Source organism: Penicillium brevicompactum, assembly GCF_028827555.1.
Source record: "Penicillium brevicompactum strain IBT 35665 chromosome Unknown utg000002l_segment0_segment0, whole genome shotgun sequence".
NCBI classification, from domain to species: domain Eukaryota; kingdom Fungi; phylum Ascomycota; class Eurotiomycetes; order Eurotiales; family Aspergillaceae; genus Penicillium; species Penicillium brevicompactum.
The window spans coordinates 2700734-2717712 of NW_026623205.1; the positions used below are offsets into that span (position 1 = coordinate 2700734).

The 16979-nt window shown below is 50.6% G+C and overlaps 8 protein-coding genes across 8 annotated transcripts; 4 read left to right on the forward strand and 4 right to left on the reverse strand.

The window, feature by feature from the left end:
• Positions 1–117: 117 nt before the first annotated feature.
• Positions 118–805, reverse strand: N7506_003692 (uncharacterized protein; the record flags this gene model as incomplete). Its single annotated transcript, XM_056952987.1, has 2 exons — positions 118–735; positions 800–805. The coding sequence occupies 2 exons, from the start codon at positions 803–805 to the stop codon at positions 118–120; spliced, it is 624 nt and encodes a 207-aa protein (XP_056814679.1).
• Positions 806–1175: 370 nt separating this feature from the next.
• On the reverse strand, positions 1176–2463 carry N7506_003693 (putative ATP binding protein; the record flags this gene model as incomplete). The annotated part of the gene is made up of 2 exons (XM_056952988.1): positions 1176–2356; positions 2424–2463. The coding sequence occupies 2 exons, from the start codon at positions 2461–2463 to the stop codon at positions 1176–1178; spliced, it is 1221 nt and encodes a 406-aa protein (XP_056814680.1).
• Positions 2464–2699: 236 nt separating this feature from the next.
• On the forward strand, positions 2700–4847 carry N7506_003694 (putative cell cycle control protein (Cwf19); the record flags this gene model as incomplete). The annotated part of the gene is made up of 3 exons (XM_056952989.1): positions 2700–3977; positions 4030–4446; positions 4494–4847. 3 exons carry the CDS (start codon positions 2700–2702, stop codon positions 4845–4847), a joined length of 2049 nt encoding a protein of 682 aa, XP_056814681.1.
• Positions 4848–5458: 611 nt separating this feature from the next.
• N7506_003695 (D-mandelate dehydrogenase-like dehydrogenase) lies at positions 5459–6737 on the forward strand (the record flags this gene model as incomplete). The annotated part of the gene is made up of 5 exons (XM_056952990.1): positions 5459–5511; positions 5589–5803; positions 5871–6280; positions 6329–6568; positions 6636–6737. The coding sequence occupies 5 exons, from the start codon at positions 5459–5461 to the stop codon at positions 6735–6737; spliced, it is 1020 nt and encodes a 339-aa protein (XP_056814682.1).
• A 475-nt stretch (positions 6738–7212) lies between these two features.
• On the reverse strand, positions 7213–8544 carry N7506_003696 (uncharacterized protein; the record flags this gene model as incomplete). Its single annotated transcript, XM_056952991.1, has 1 exon — positions 7213–8544. One exon carries the CDS (start codon positions 8542–8544, stop codon positions 7213–7215), a length of 1332 nt encoding a protein of 443 aa, XP_056814683.1.
• Positions 8545–9328: 784 nt separating this feature from the next.
• N7506_003697 (putative formin binding protein) lies at positions 9329–10268 on the forward strand (the record flags this gene model as incomplete). Its single annotated transcript, XM_056952992.1, has 2 exons — positions 9329–9352; positions 9402–10268. 2 exons carry the CDS (start codon positions 9329–9331, stop codon positions 10266–10268), a joined length of 891 nt encoding a protein of 296 aa, XP_056814684.1.
• A 1414-nt stretch (positions 10269–11682) lies between these two features.
• N7506_003698 (putative C6 finger domain protein) lies at positions 11683–14376 on the forward strand (the record flags this gene model as incomplete). Its single annotated transcript, XM_056952993.1, has 3 exons — positions 11683–12909; positions 13063–13453; positions 13514–14376. 3 exons carry the CDS (start codon positions 11683–11685, stop codon positions 14374–14376), a joined length of 2481 nt encoding a protein of 826 aa, XP_056814685.1.
• Positions 14377–14959: 583 nt separating this feature from the next.
• On the reverse strand, positions 14960–16910 carry N7506_003699 (uncharacterized protein; the record flags this gene model as incomplete). Its single annotated transcript, XM_056952994.1, has 5 exons — positions 14960–15557; positions 15607–16046; positions 16096–16186; positions 16243–16690; positions 16742–16910. The coding sequence occupies 5 exons, from the start codon at positions 16908–16910 to the stop codon at positions 14960–14962; spliced, it is 1746 nt and encodes a 581-aa protein (XP_056814686.1).
• Between the last annotated feature and the right edge of the window lie 69 nt (positions 16911–16979).

Sequence of the window (16979 nt, forward strand, 5' to 3'; positions counted from 1 at the left end):
TACACTACGCAACCTCATTGAATGCTTAATTGGTGTACATTGCGGGATAGAAATACTCTCTGAAGTCTGGAATCTAAAAACGCGTAACGCAATGACAACCACAACCACAGCCTGAGTTTACAATCCCTTGCCTGCATGCTTCTTCGCTGCTTCCGAGTTCTTGAAAGGGAACCCAGTCGTTCTTTTATCCGCTCCAGTCCGGCGACTAATCTTCCCGTTGCTGCTAGCAAAGAGCATGCACCAGAGTCCAATAGCAGCAAGACCTGAATATCCGGCGACCCCAATGGCGAAAAGACCTTGTCCGCCAGAGACGTACCAGGTGTATGCGTAGAATGCGCAGGCACTGTGGAAGACCGATGTGACCATCAGAGTGGGAACGGCATATGGTGCTTTGGGGTCATTGTTGTCTGTTGAAACGGACTCCTTGATGTCGGCAGTCAGAGGAATTGAGCCCGTCAGCATCACGGTTAGAACGGCGATGGTCAGAAGACTGAATCCGAGACACCGTGCAAAGTAAAGCTCCATCGCTGTGGGGGTCTGGTTAGAATGGTCTGTGCCATAGGTAGTGTTGTCTAGATGCTGGCGCAACTCACGAGAAGCAGGTCGGGTTTCATTTAATAGCATGGTCACAATGATGCTTGGACCGGCGATCAGAGGGAGGCTCTGGACGGCTAGCCATCCGGCAGTTGAGTACGTGTAGGCATGGAAGACCTTTGGTTGTTTGTTAGCTTCATTCTGTACAGAGCACGATAGATGGGTATGTATGAAGCGCTGATGCTATGGCCGGGTGTTGACTCACATCCATATTGATATCGTTGTCGGTTTATGGCCAATGGCAATGTGTGACTTAAGAAATAGAGATATTTGGGGTAGGAAGTCAGCTCGTTAAGACAGGAACTTCCCAGTGATCATTTTAAGGCTGAAGCATTGTAATGTGTGACGTCACAGCAACATTACCTGTTTGACTCGTTTGCATCAACTGAGCCTACTGCAGAGCCACCATAAATACGAATACGAGATTGATGGGTTGATATAGGATTGATAAATATGACCATATGTGTATTCGTTAAATGCAATAAACAAAAAGCGCCCCAATCCCACAAACACCTCAGGCCTTAGGGCCCCATTGAACCCCATAGAATGCAATCAAACAGTAACGTCGGTTTGGTGAGACTTTACTGCTGCATGTTGCTTGCACGAAGGTATCTTGTGAAGCTGTTGTCCTGGTCTGAGGGAGCACTCTGAGAACCAGAGAGCGCCTCCTTGTAGCGCTGTGTGAGGTTCTCATCATTGCCAGCATCAGGGCCCTGGTAACCCTGGTAGTCCTCGTAGTCGCTGTCATCCTCTCCGTCTGCGAGACCGCGCTTGATGATATCGTCTTCCTCATCTTCGGCTTCACTGACAGTCTCAGGCTCTCCACTAGTAGTAGGCTTGGCAGGCTGTCTGCTTGAGCCAGAAACACTCATGTCTTTCATGAGCTTTCCGAGCTCGAGCTCCCGCTGCGACTCCTTCTGCTCTTCGCGCTCCTTTTTCTTGCGCTCTAGTTCGGGTTTGTAGTCACGCTCGAACTCCTGTCGCTTGGTCTCCACAGCTTCGAAGAATTCATCAACGCCATCACCGGTCATCGAACTGACGCCGACAATGCTCAAGTGACGGTAGAACTCCTCTAACATCAGACTCATACTGTTCAGAAGGGAGCCCATATATCCACTGCCTGAGCCAAAGCCACCGGCACCACCTTCAGTTCCGAAAGCACCTGATTCTTCTTCCTGGCGCAAAGCCTGCTGGAATGCGTCGAAGTCGGTCATCCATTCCTTGGCGAACTCTGCGTCCTTGACATCGGTTTTGTTGAAGACCAAAATCATGGGAAGTTTAGTCTTATACAAAATACTGCAGGCGTAGAGCATGTTACTCATAAAAGTGCTGGTGGAGCTCGCGCGAGGCGTGTCGATAACGTAGGCAATAACCGTGGGGAAGGACGATGCCAGAGTCTCGAGAAGAATGCTACCAGACGCACTCCAGACGAAAACTTCGATCTGACCGGGCGTGTCTACCAGAATGTGTTCGATTGGTTTGGCGGCTGGGTTTTCGGGATTCGGAGCAGTGCGCTTCTCCAAGAGAGAGATGATCTGGTCGACCTTGGTGGCGAACAGATTCAACGAGGTCAAGATACCTCCATTAGGACCAAGGTTGTATTGCTTCATCACTTCCTTGTAGTTGATCGAATCACGAATGTCGATATTGCTGTCGAAGGGCACCGAGTGGACCGCGGGGTCCAGATTGAGTACATATGGAACGGTTTTCTTTTCGTGAAGATGAGAGTTGATTCTCTGCATAAAGGTAGTCTTTCCAGAGCCTATCAATGTGCAATGTATATGATTAGACGAATACCAGTAACGTGGGTGGGGGTGATTAATCCATACCTGCCATGCCCACGCAGACCACGGACACTGGAGACGCCATTCTGAAGACTTTTTGCGATGATTATCAGACGAAACCTGTAGAGCAGTAAGGAGGACCAGAAAGACGTGATTAGGTGGAAAGGTCGAAGATGCGCAGGGGAAGAAAGACAAGCTCTTTTTTTTTGCCCGAAATCTTTTTGTCGCGGGGAAGCCGAGATCTGCGACTGGACCGCCCGGCACTTTAAAACGTCATCCGACTTTTGCCTCGAGCTTCTCTTTACATGCTCACCAAACACAATGACTTTGGAAGATTTTGAAAAGTCGCTTGCGGAGGGGCAGGAACAGCGACACGAAAAATCAGATCGCGAAAGACATCATCGAGACCGAAATCGCGACCGCGATCGAAGCACAGAGCGCTCCAGAGAGCACCGTCATCACCGCTCAAGCCACCGGCGGCATTCTTCCAGATCCCGTGAGCGCGATAGCCATCGAAGCCGGGAATCTAGACATCACGATGATGACGGCCATCGACACAAGCGCTCGCGTCGTTCCAACGATCAAGGAGATGAACGTGGCCATAAACGTCGACACCGCGATACAAAAGATGAGGAGCCGACCGCGTCAGCTCCAGCAGAGCCAAGCAACTTGAAACGAGACTCTTGGATGGAAGCGCCATCGGCTCTGGACATTGATTATGTCCAGCGACCCAGCAACCCGCGACAGGAGGAGGAGGCCAAACCGAAGATGCTTCACGCGGGCTACGAGCTCAAGATTCACGACAAAGAGCTCAACAGCCACCTTCGCGATCTCAATGATGGAAAAACACTCGATGATATCAAAGATGAGCCTGCTCAGCATGAAGTAGACTACACCTTTGGGGACTCGGGATCACAGTGGAGAATGACGAAGCTTAAAGGTGTCTACAGAGAAGCAGAAGAAAGCGGCAGGCCCGTGGAAGAGGTTGCCACGGAGAGATTTGGCGATATCAGGTCCTTTGACGATGCTCGGGAAGAAGAGACCGAGATGGATCGCCGCAATACCTATGGCAAGTCTTACGTGGGCAAGGAGAAGCCCAGTGGAGAGCTCTTCCAAGAACGCAAGCTCCAGAACAATACTAAGCGAGCCACGCTTGAGCATGTCCGTGACCCAGAACAGGACCTCCACGCCGAAGGTCAAGGCAAGAAGATCGATACCGTGCCGCCTCCCCAGACTACCCAGCGTCTTGATATGACGGCACTGAACCGTCTCAAGGCACAAATGATGAAGGCAAAACTCAAGAAATCACCAGACGCTGCGCAGCTCGAAGAGCAATACAATACAGCAGCAGCAGCTATGTCCAACCGCAAGGAATCTGATGTCGTGGTTCTTGATGTTATGCACAACCCCATGTTGGCAGGCCCAAGGAATGAGGTCAAAGCCATCGATACCAAGAGAGGTCGGGAGAGAGGCCAGGTGGAGGCGAATGAGGACATGAGTATCGAAGACATGGTACGGGAGGAGCGCAAGACTCGCGGTCAACTCGGTGGAGAGGGCCGGCGGTTGGCCGATCAAATCGGCCGTGACTCCAAGTTTGAAGTAAGTCCGAACATGCGACGCTACTGTGTTACAAATACTGACTTGAGCCCAGAATGATTTGGAGTATATGGATGATAATGCGTCCAAGTTGGCCAAGCGAGTGCATCGGTCTGAAATCGATCTCAAGAATACTACGATCAACGACTTCCACAAGATGAACCGGATCTTGGACAACTGCCCCCTCTGCCACAACGAAGACAAGGGCACGCCTCCCACCGCCCCCGTGGTGTCCCTTGCAACCCGCGTCTTCCTCACACTCCCCACCGAGCCTGAAATCAGCGAAGGCGGCGCAACCATTGTACCAATTCAACACCGCACAAACTTGATGGAGTGCGACGACGACGAGTGGGAAGAGATCCGCAACTTCATGAAATGTCTGAAGCGCATGTACCACGACCAAGGCCGGGACGTGATCTTCTATGAAAACGCAGCCCAGCCGCAGCGGAAAAAGCACGCGTCCATGGAAGCTGTACCTCTACCCTACGCCCTCGGCGAGACCGCCCCAGCCTTTTTAAGGAAGCCATTCTCAGCGCTGAGTCCGAATGGTCCCAGCACAAGAAACTGATTGACACTCTTGAAAGATCAAAGCAAGGACTTGGTCGCTCTGCTTTCCGTCGATGTTTGGTGAAGGAGATGCCATACTTCCACGTCTGGTTCGAGGTCGACGGTGGACTCGGTCACATCGTGGAAGATGATAATCGCTGGCCTCGCGGTGATCTCTTTGCTCGAGAAATCATTGGTGGCATGTTGGATGTTGCGCCGGATGTGATTAAACGTCAGGGACGTTGGAATCGGGGAGATCGTAGAGTTGATGGATTCAGAAGGCGATGGAAGAAGTTTGACTGGACTCGTGTTTTGGTTGAAGGGTAGGGTTTTGTCACGTCCATCACGGCCCGAAACCCCGAGGGGATCGTGGCTTGCGTCTCATATATTCTACATTAATTGCATACCCTTTGGAATTTCTGATCATGGGAACAAATGGCTTCTCGGGAGTTGTCGCGATGTCAACCTTGGAAGAAAATCTTAGGTACCTAGGACAGCCAGTTGCATGCCTTTTCCATTAGCCTTACATACATCCCACCGATGTCGAGGAAACACTTTCCGCTTCAAGGTATCAAGTCTAGGGCAATCTCATGCGGGGATGTCCTCCGAAGGGCGTGGGGCGTCTCGGCTGTTTTGCCGATGCTTCGAAATATTGATGGTTCTTCAGCGTCTTTCTAGGGCATAGATATTCTATTTACACTTGTCTTCTAAACTAAGACCAATACCCTCTTAGTAGTATATCTCCGACTCGTCCGAGAGAATCACGGCCACCCCGCCCTCTTATCAGTGAGTCAAATCATGCATGTCAAAAGAAGGCGCTTCGGCATGTTCCGATCCGCTTGTTAAACGCCTTAATTCCAAACTTCATTTCCACTGAGCTCAATCTCAATCACTTTGCAGAAGTCTTCACTAACAACGCTCATCAAGTATTATTAAAGATGACATTGACCGAAGCCAAGCCGAAAGTGCTCCTTATTGGAAATATCGACCAGTGAGTATCCTTCATGAATCATTATGGGTTCCAAATTGAGACCCCTTCGTCGCAATTCGACTAACATCCAAACCCAGCGCGCAAAAAGCCTGGATTGCATTGGGTGCATCGGCAGAGCTGATCGAATCAACAGCAACGCAGCGAACCGAGTTCATTCAAGAGTGCAAAGACGGCAAGTTCGATGGTGTGATCGCGTTATACCGATCCATCCCCTCTGTGCCTCTTACAGGTGTATTTGACGAGGAGCTTTTGAACGTGCTACCCAAGTCGCTTCGATTCATTGCGCATTGTGGTATGTTTATTCTACAGTCCGCGATGCGGAAATTCAGCGAGCGTTTCGTATTGATTCATTTCCATAGGAGCTGGCTATGACCAAATAGATGTCCATGCCTGTAGTGCGCGCAGCCCTCCCATTCGAGTCTCTAATGTTCCAACTGCAGTGGATAATGCCACTGCTGACGTGAACATGTTTTTGATTCTTGGGGCGTTGCGCAATTTCAACACAGGCATGAATGCCCTTCGACAGGGTAAATGGCGTGGTCAGCCTGCACCACCTCTGGGTCATGATCCTCAAGGCAAGACTCTTGGGATCTTGGGGATGGGTGGAATTGGACGGAATCTGAAGAAGAAAGCCGAGGCTTTTGGTATGAAGGTTGTTTATCATAATCGCCGAGAGCTCGGCGATGAGCTGGCCGCAGGAGCTCAGTATGTTTCTTTTGATGAGCTGCTGTCCACCAGCGACGTTATCAGCTTGAACCTGCCTCTGAATGTGGGTCATCACCACTATTTGACATGGATGAAATACTGACTGTGGAAGAAAAACACCCGTCATATCATTAGCAAAGCCGAGTTTGCTAAGATGAAAGATGGCGTGGTTGTGGTCAACACTGCCCGTGGTGCCGTCATGGACGAAGCTGCTCTGGTCGAAGCTCTGGACAGTGGTAAAGTATTCTCAGCTGGTCTAGATGTATACGAGGAAGAGCCTAAGATCCATCCGGGACTACTCAGCAACCAGAATGTGATTTTGGTGCCTCACATGGGTACTTGGACTAGTGAGGTAAGTTTTGAACTATTCACACTCTTTGAAACAATATACAGAGCCTTGGAGCTAATTGGACGTATAGACCATGCTTTCCATGGAAGAATGGACGATTGATAACATTCGGGCGGCTCTTGAAACCGGATCGCTGAAAAGCCCAGTCCCAGAACAAGCAGGTCTGCAGTAAGGCGTACTGTTCCTGGGGGAAGCCGAATCGCTGTGTGCAGGTTATGAACTGTCCGAAACATAATTCTCGGATTCATTGTGTACGGGAACCTTATGTGTGGTTGACACCGAGTGAAATATGGTTATCACTTCTTGTACAAACGATCACTTGCATGCCTTCTGCGTGTAGTATAAGATAGTCGTGGAAGTGTTTATGTTTGCTCGGATCGACGCCTGTCATAGTTGATACGAGTACACGAACTAGCCGTGTAACTCACCGATCATGATTCTGGTGTACATTTCAGTGGAGAGACGGCTACCCAGATCGTGTGTTGGGTTGAAGGCTCCATCAAAGTCAATCAAAGCCCGGAACAAGATTCATTCGTGACTTAAGAATAATAGAGCTAAAACATTGACATAGGTTGATAATAATAGGCTTAAAAAATCCTATGTCAATTGTAAAAGGAGAAAAGAGCCAATCAATGCCCCGAAACGAATCAGATAACTTCATGCCAAGCAGCGAACTCTCGGTTTGTCAGAGGGAAGACGGTAAATTGAGCCGATTCTTCCAACAGACCAAATCCTTCCTCCCCTTTAAAAACATACTGCACAGCCACACGACCATCGTTTGTTCTGAAGACCATTCTTTCTGTGATATCCTCAGGAGAACTCCAATTAGCCATGACCGCTTTCGGCTTGTTGCAGATCGAGCCAATCACAATCGTGGCCAACATATATTTTCGAAGTTGGGTAGGTACTTTGCGCATTTGGCGACAGCTGAGCACCAGATTCTTCCACTCCATGCTCGGCCAATACACACGTTGGATCTCAGAAGGTGTTAGAGACTCAATCACTGAGTTTGGGATCGTAACGTGAACGATCACCACGGCACTGGCACCAGAGCGACGTTTGGCGTAACCTGCATAACAAATAGCAACTTCTCGATCAACAGCGAGGTAGATATCAAGAGCTGTTCTTGCCGAGAAATCCGCTGGCGGTCTGGCTGCAAGGCAACCGACATGAAGACTGCCATCATCGCGGAAAAGACCATTGATCCACGCTTTGTCTCCTCCTCTGTACAGGTGTGTTACTCCCGGTGCATTTGCCGCTACATCGGCTGCGAAGGGAGATAAAGCAGTCTCCGCCGAGATCCATGAGGCCGTTCTCAACGATTCAGACACGGATCTTTGTGTGGAAGGACCAGGGTTGTTTCTGACCGGGCGCGAAGCTTCACGCTGAGTTTGGCGTTCACGTTCACGAGATGCCTCTTGTACCTCCACGAGCGCACGGTATCGGAGTTTGATGGTGTCCTGTGCCCAGAACTTGCACGATTGCGTGAGGCGGATTTGGCGAAACTTCGAATCCATGATTGCGTTCGTGAACTCGGTGTCCATGCCATACTGAGTCAGACACTGGAGCCAAGCGAGATCATCCTCATCAGAAGTATCGGGCGCATGATCAAGATTGCCCTCTGCGACTTCGATGAATGGGATGCCGTTTTCGGGATCGTCGCATTCGCGATTGATGGGTCCAGGGGACCAGTTGGTCCATCGATGCCAGATGCGCATCGCCATATCGTGATTGTATCCGAGATACTTCAGCGTCGCAAACGAGATCAGGTCTTCAGGGATAGTGACGAAGCAACCGGGCATGCTGTCCATCGACACGGGCGTGAGCGGGAGATGACTTTCCTCTTCATCGCTGGATCGATTCAAACGTCGTTTGTGGATGCGTCGAGTGCCCTCAGAAGAGGGGGGACTTGCCAAGCCTGAGGTTTGTAAGGCCGCGGCATCACCAGGAGCCAGAACAGGTGTCGACATGCTGTTCATGTTTCAAGGAGGAGAGCGTGATATCGAGTGAGACTGGGAAGATTCATCAGTTGAGACAAGGTGAAGTTCGATCAACAGTATTGACATACCGTAGAGCCAAGAAGTGAAGTGAGAGTGATAGAGGATAAGGCCCAGTAGGCGTGCGATGCAAGTCACTTGGGACTCACTTCCGATGGGTGGACTGGGTGAGAAGGTATTCACTCAAGAGGATGAAAGTGATCAAAGAGTAAAGGCTAAAGGTAGCAGAGGGACTTGAAAGTAGAGTAGTGTGCGGGGAGATGAAGGAAGAAAGATGCGGGGAGATGAAGGAAGAAAGAAAAGGTTGGGGGGAAAGCCTTCTTATATAGACCTCGTGCCTTCCTATTTTGGAACCCGACTCAGGGCTGCCACTTCTTCCTTCGGCGGGGAACCAGAACTTCATATCTTGCCATCCATGGACCATTGCAACCCACACCTTGGAGTTAAATTCCAGATTACACTGCAGATATAGCAAGAAGATATTTACAATATTTACAATCTGCCTTTTGAGTATATCAACAATTCAAGTACAGAAACGCCATCACTGTTATTAGCATATATAGGGACGCTATAATGATATTACAAGTCGTGAAAGGTGCCAATATGCTTGCTAGTATAGAGCATGTACAATGTCTTTGATAGAAAGATATGGAGGTAACGATGGAGGTACCGAAGGCGGTTGTTTCAGGGCGGAGTGCGGCCCCTTCGGGACTAGGCCCAGAGCTTGATCTTATCACTGCGCTACTTTTGTCTTCAGCAACTAGCCATGTCCGAATATTGGAAATCCGCGGTAAGTGCATACAAATCATTTGTCTAATTCATCGCTGATCAGTCTTAAGCCGCGCCATTGGTGCAAACAGTGCAAGATCTTCATTCGCGACACGGCCTTTGAAAAGACCCAACACGAAGCCAGCCCGAAACACCAAGGCAACCTTCGACGGTTCCTCAACCAAATCCACAAAGACAATGAGCAGCAGCAAAAAGAATCACAGCGAGCGAAATCCGAGGTTGAGCGATTAAGGCAGGCTGTCGGTGGTGGTTCTACAAGTAAAGGTGGCGCGGCGCCGCCAGCGAAGCGAAATGCGCCGCCAGCCCCCAAGCCTGCAGAGAGGCCAGCTACCCTCGAGGATCGAAAGAGGCAGATCGCATCACTTGCGGCAATGGGTGTGGCCGTCCCTGAGGAATACCGGGCCGACTTGGCTTTGGCTGGGGACTGGCACACCACCTCAGAGACAAAGATTGAGCAACCAAAGCAAGGGCTGGAAGGTCCTACAAAGTCGATCGGTGTACGCAAGCGAAAACTCGAAGGGGAGGACGAAGATGGTGAACCTGCGCCAGAAATGGTCGTTAACAAAAGCTGGGGCTCGCGATTAAAGACATACCCCGGCGCCCAAGACGACGGAGACCTGGATGCCTTGTTTGCATCCACCAAAGACATTAAAATGACGAAGACATTTACGCCTAAGGCCGAAGTTGTTGAAGCGGAAACCGCTCCCGACCAATCCACCAGTGCCGTCAAGAAAGAAGATGCTTCTCCCAAGCTAGAAGACCAAGGGACAGGTGATTCGACTGTGGTCAAGACAGAAGAGCCTGTCTCACAATCAGGGCTGGTGCCAGAAACAGCGACAGAAGAGAAGCCCCCGACCGAAGATGCTGCCCCCAGCGTGGTCTTCAAAAAGCGCAAGCCCAAAACCATGAGAAAGTGATTGCGATGTCCTATCTCGTGTCTACATGCACATTGGCACCAAGAAATCAAATTACAAAAGCAACCAAGGGCCACCAGAGAATATTTTCAGATGTGTCTTCCCTCACATTCAGTTGGCCTGGTTCTGCACTGATTCTGCAGGCTCATAATCGCCCTGCTTCGACTAACAGGCACATCATCATGGCTCAGTTAGTACTGTGAGCTGGACAGAAATGCACCCCAACTTTCCATTCATGAAGATTATTAATTCTCTAGTTGTTGCATATATGACCTCCCTATCAATCTCATAGATCACTCTGAGCATTGACTTTCCCTACTACGGGCAATAAATTTACATTGATGGCCTGGACAAATCCATGGCTATGATTGAATATAAATAAAATTGAACATCCTGAGTAGAATCTATATCAAATACAATAAATAGGTAATGAAAGACTCTCCAAAAAAAAAAAAAGCATCACGGCGATGTTGTAGAAAGCGGTGTTGCCACTATAATTTTTTTTCGATCGCAATCAAAGCGGAGAGTTTCATCGCCGGAAAGGAAAGCTCCTTTAGCCTCATTCGCGCTTTTCATGCCCCTCGACATCTAGAACTGCACAGTTCTTCAACTTGTGCCCTGATCATCATACTATCTACACATTCTTCCGGTGAGTCTTTTCAATTCCAGATGTGTTTCCCCGCAGCCCTGCCAATCTGCTCGACAAGCGCATCGTCTCGCGCCGGATCCCCGACCGTCTTATGCGACACCGTGCCCTGGATCTCTAGTCTTGAGAGAGATCATTGAGCTTCCAAAATTCCCTCCGCGATACGTTCCTGAAACCCTGTGGATGGTTCAACCAGTGGCTGCACTTGAGGCTGGTCGGCCACCGCGAATGCGACGAACAAATCCTGAGGGACCGGCAGAACACCTGAACCCGCAGTCCCTGCAATGTGACTTGATTGCACGTGTGAGAACTCGCAATAAGATCCACCCTTTTCACCCGAAATTCAAATCTAGAGACAGGGTAGTCCCTGACTGGATTCGACTTTCCGCTTGGACTGTGGAAGCGTAGGGCCTGCGCGACTTCGGTGCTTCTTTCCCGACTAGAATCCGACCAGCGAAACCGAGGAATCGAATTTCATGGCATTTGGGCTTTGCTGCGGGGATTTCACACAATTGCCGGCCGGGCGAACACTTTACTGACCAGAGCTGAACCCCACAGATTCACTGGGAATAAATGATTTCTAACTCCCCATCCGTTCGACCTGGTGTGATCACTTCGCTCAGCGATAAGCCAGACGACCTTTGACCGTGAAATTTTTCCATTATTCGGCCTCACACAGAGAGGTTTCCGTTTTGAAATTACTTTCAACTCCACCTGACCCTCCCATCCGATCAATACCATCCTAACTATTGGGTGACCGCAATAACCAACATGGCGGAGCCGACGGACTCGAGCGCCCCGCCTGGCGAAACGCCCAATCCCGCGACTGAGTCGAATGCGCCAGCTACTGAGACCAGCCAGTCGTTCACCTCGGGCGAGCCACTCCCAGCGACCGAACCGGACAGCATCCCAGCCGACGCTCCTACCAATCCCCCACCCAATCCTCCTGCAGATCCTCCAACCGAGGCCAGCCAAGTGGCAGCGCAAACAGAGCAAGCACCAGCAGATTCAAATCCTCCCGCCGCAGCTCCACCACCGGCAGACTCAGTGCCGTCAGCCTTCACACCGGCTGAACCAGCATCTGCAGAACCAGCACCGGTGAATACAGCGCCCGCAGACCCAGTGCCGGTTGAGCAAGCACCTGCACCTTCAATACCCGCAGAGCCAACACCTACAGAGCCAGCGACGGTGGAGCCAATACACGATGCGGGAACGTACCATCCCCCAGAAGAGCCTTCCCAGCCAACACAAATACCAGATTCGACTTTGCCCTCAATCGAATCGTCGCTTCCTCCAATTGATTCGTCCATTCCAGCTATGGATACATCTGAAGCTTTCGGGGACTCTGGGATTAATTCGTTTGACGCGCTGCCTTCAATCGGCTCATCTACGGGCCAGGACATGTCACTTCCTGCGATTGATACGACACTTCCCTCGCTTGATCATTCCTTGCCAGCAATCGGGATCGACGATATACCCACGATGGACGAACATGAGTTTCGCGACGACAGTCACCTAGACCACCATGACTCGAATTCGGGTCTCCCTGACTCGGGCACTGGACATCATGACAGCCAACACTCTGGGGTGAATGGTGTATCCCACTATCAGCCGCAATCCAACGGCACATATCAGTATTCGCATAGCCCTGCCCAGTCACAACAACCTGGGACACCGCAGGCGCAAACCCATACCCAACATCAATTTCAGGCGCAACCACAGCAACATTATCAGCAGAATGATATGTACCACAATGGTGCGCAAGGGCAGGTGCCACAGGCGCCGATTGGATCGCCACTTCCAAACAATATGCCCCCGATGGCATCTATGGGACAATACATGACCGGGTATCCGTCCAATATGGGGCAAGGCAATGCGCAGATGCGATATCAACTACCGGGCGATCCGAACAAGATGTTATCTGGCAATAGACACAAGAAAGAAGTCAAGCGACGAACAAAAACGGGTTGTCTGACTTGTCGCAAACGAAGAATTAAGGTGAGTCGCATATGTACCTCTCAAGGTAGTTTCGCGGGGCGGAGTCTCGCTTGTGCCCGCAGACCCCGCCATATTTTGTCTCCCGCGCAAACCCTCCCTCCCTCACACTTTTTTTTTACATCTACGCGATTCAAGATCTGACTTTTTCTTCAGTGTGACGAAGCGCATCCTGTCTGCAGAAATTGCGTGAAAAGTAAACGCGAGTGCTTAGGCTACGACCCTGTGTTTCGCACCCAGGCTTCAACGCCCTCGGCTATCCAGCCTGCTCCTAATCCTCCTCCATCATTGGTGGTCAATCCCCAAGGCCCTTCTACCACAACTCCAACAGCACCTTCATATCCGTCTGCGCCTCCGGGGTACATGCCCGCTTCCTCTCAGCCATTTGCCCCCTCGCTTCATTCCGAGTCGCCCACTGCGTCTGTCGAACAACACGCGCACCGAGCTTCTATAGATCCTTCATTAAGCGCGAGCAGTCAACCAACTCATTCCGAAATGCAGAGCACTGCCACACCCCGCCCTCAGGGCTCTGAGCCAGCATACAAAGGTAAGCTTTGTTCACCAACACCGTGCATTCGACACAGATACTGACAGAAAATGCCTTCAGCCAAAAACATCTACATTAATGACCTTTTCTCTCTACGGGGAATTGCCCCTCCTCCTCCACACGCCATCAGTACACTTCCGCCGGGCCGTCTCGAAGAAATCCAAGCCGTTTTCCTGGCCACGTATGCGCCGGCTATCGACAAGCTCCTTGAAGTTCGCTGGTACTCCGAGAAGGCTCTTTCATACCTCATGGCCGACACCCAGCTGATGGCTGAATATTCGGCCTTGATCAATGCCTTCAACGAATGGAATCTGCAGGACGGTGAAACTCTTGCGCGGCTGGAGAGCTTTGAGGCCTCGATCATCTGGAAAAGTATGGCACTTTGCCGCAAAGTTCCAGATGGAGAGACCGGCCAACAAGGGCGGGACTGGAACCTCTGCGCGGCTTGCGGCAGACTCAACGTTGTCGAAGCGTTGCTCACATGGAACCACTTGGACACGAACATCCTTTCTCGGGAGCTCATCATGGACGCCGCCAATCCTCCGAATTCCCCAGACCAGTTCCAAAGCCGCCAGCTGGACTTCTGGGACCAGGTCGCAGAGTTCCTCACTCTGTACGACAACGAAGCCAGTTCAGCCAAGCAGATCGACGATACTCTCAGCCGGTGCCGACAATTGCTGGATACCTACGAGAACCGCGACATCATCTACTCAATCTCCGTTGCGCGCCATCTGGGTCAGCGTTGGGCTGATTTCCCTAACAGCCTGCCCAAGGTGGGCTACACTACCGAGAAAGAGTCTGGAACCAAACTCTTCGTTGCCCAGAAGTTCCTCGAGGAAGAAGCCGAGGGCAAGGGCACCACGCAAATCTACAAACGGGTTTGCTGCATGGCTGTTCGCTCTTGGTGGGTTGCCCGTGGGTAATCATCATTCGAACACCCACCCTATCACGGCTGTTGTCTCTCTCTCTCCTTCCCTCTCTCATTCTCTCTCCTACTATTTGCATAATGTGTTCCCAAGAACCATTACACTTCCCGATCCTGCTCACAGGATCTCTTGTTCTTTTGCGCTCGACAAAAAAAGCATCATGGCTCAGGCGTTGTGATTTTTGCTAACTGATATGATCTCGAATATTCATCATGTGTTGTTCTCTTTTCTGCTTTTCCTGGGGTTTGGGGACTAGGCAGTGTGGTTAAGCAAAGCACTCCGGCGTTTTGGCCTTTTCTTCTCCCCCGAACATGTGAACTGTTCGCTTTCACACGTCTTGTATGCATATATCTGTTTCTTGCGGGAGTTCTCATACCCCCGAAGATTTCCCACGCCACGGCCTGAGGATTCATTGATTCCTACCTTGAATGGTATCTAGACAATAGAAAAACAAAGGAAAAAAATTTCAAATATCCCAACTTCTATACTTCGTATGGGTAATGTTGTAATATGTACTTCGTAAATAAAATGCTGGACAGCGCCCTACTTCGCCAATGCAGGTTCGTACTCAACACGAATTTTAACCTCCCCCCTTTTCACCCTGGAACAAGAATCCAATATCCCTAGTCGATTCCACCAGATCAACCTCCCGGCGCATAAACCGACTCTCATCAGGATTGCTCCCCAAACCAGCCTCAACCCGAGCCGATCCAACCTGTCCCTCATCATCACTATCATCATCCCAATCAGCAGCCTCATCAACAGCTTCCTTCTCTATCGGATCCCACTCATCAGTCTCCCAAATCAACCGGAATCCAAACGCCGGAAGCTCAAAGAGCCTCGACACAATCGCTTTGACCTGGTATGTATCAAAGGAGCCCGGGATCTCTTTCACAAGGACCCGATCATGCTCATGCTCATGCGAATCGCGCAATCGAAAAGCCATCCTGACTAGTCTGGCCGCTACGGATCGTGGGTGAATTACCCTTGTCCCGGATGCGTCTGACACGGCTGTTCTCGTGATGGTGGGTTCGACGTATGTATTGCATAGCTCGGTATAGCGCGGGTGCGTGGCTAGAATGGTGGGTTCTTCTGCTTCGCTGGTGGCGGAGAGTTCTTTGCCGATTAGGGAGAGATAGTACATTTCTGCGTTTAGGCGGTCTTGGGGTGTGATGGTGCTGTAATTTAGGGTTGTGAGGGATTGTGGGAAGCGGGGAGAGGGTTAGCATGAAGGCTTCGTCGAGGGTCATTGGTTTGGTTTCTGAGGTTTGGGCTGTGATGGATTGTGGGAGGGGTGGGAGGTCGAAGAGGGGATTGTTGGAGATTCGGAGGGTTGTTAGGCCTGGGAATATGGTTGGGAGGTCGTTGAGGAGGGTCCAGGTTGTTATATTGTTGCGGGAGATGTCGAGAGAGCGGAGAGTTTTGGGGAATTGGAAGGTTGTGGCTGGGTCTGTGGTCACGGTGTTGATGAGGTTTCCTCGGATAGAGAGATGCTCTAGGTTTGGAAGGGCGGATAGGTGGCGCAAAGCTGAGATTGAGGTGATTTCGTTGTGCTCCAGGGTTAGTGTCGTGATGGTGCTGGGGAGCTCGCATGATATCTCCGAGAGTTGATTTGCAGATGCTGTTAGAGATGTCAGGTTAGGGAACCGTGACGCGATTGCAGCAATCTATGCCAGTGTTAGTTGAGGCTGAGCCATGCTCAATTTGAAGTCTTACTTCATTCCAGCTCAGCAATGTTTCTTCCAATCGAAGCTCGGTGATTCCCTTGAAGATGAGATTATCCTCCATGGGTTGGAACCGATTGCCGCTATTATCGATTTAGTTTTGCCGGTGTCTATTGAAGCAACAGACTGGGACACTCACTTCAGCCTTAGTCCTTTCAAGTGCTTGAGCTGGTTGCAAATATCCCAAACATCCTGCCATCGATTCAACAGGCTTCGACTGAGATCAAGTTCTGTGATCTTGGGACAAGTCAGGCCAATCTGCTGGGCCGCATCACTCTCTGGGCCATGGTCTTGGCTGTAAGATGGCAATATTCCCACAACTCGTAGGCCATCGAGTAGAACAATACGTAGTTCCTGTAGCTCTGCGAGCTGTCGCCGAATCTTGTCGAAGCCAACTTCCTCAACAACTTTGCCGCTGATTTCAATTGCATTGCCTCTGGGCACTGTCCCTTCTGAACCATCTGAGGCACTGCTCTGCACAGGCTCAGAGGCATACTTCTCCCGTAGAGCTTCAAGAAAGCTCCGGGGTTGGTCTGAGGGCCTGGAGGGACGAACAAATGACCCCGCTGTGGGATACTTGCTTTTGCCTAGGAACGAGGTAAGTTGATGTTCAAATGTAACAAGTGATATGCACTTACATGTAAAATATCGAGTACCCTTATGCTCTCCCGAGTGCTTGCCACGAGTTGCATCGTCCCATTCCACTCCTAACCAGTCGCCGGTGGTGCCTTCAACAGTGCCCACATAACGAATGGTGCATAGATTTCCGTCAAAAGACCGACGTTGGCCTATGATTGAGGCACTCATCACAAAGTACCGACCGATTCAAGATCCTGTGCTTTTCCGCAAAAGGATGGAGGTCTCTCGTTTGCTACT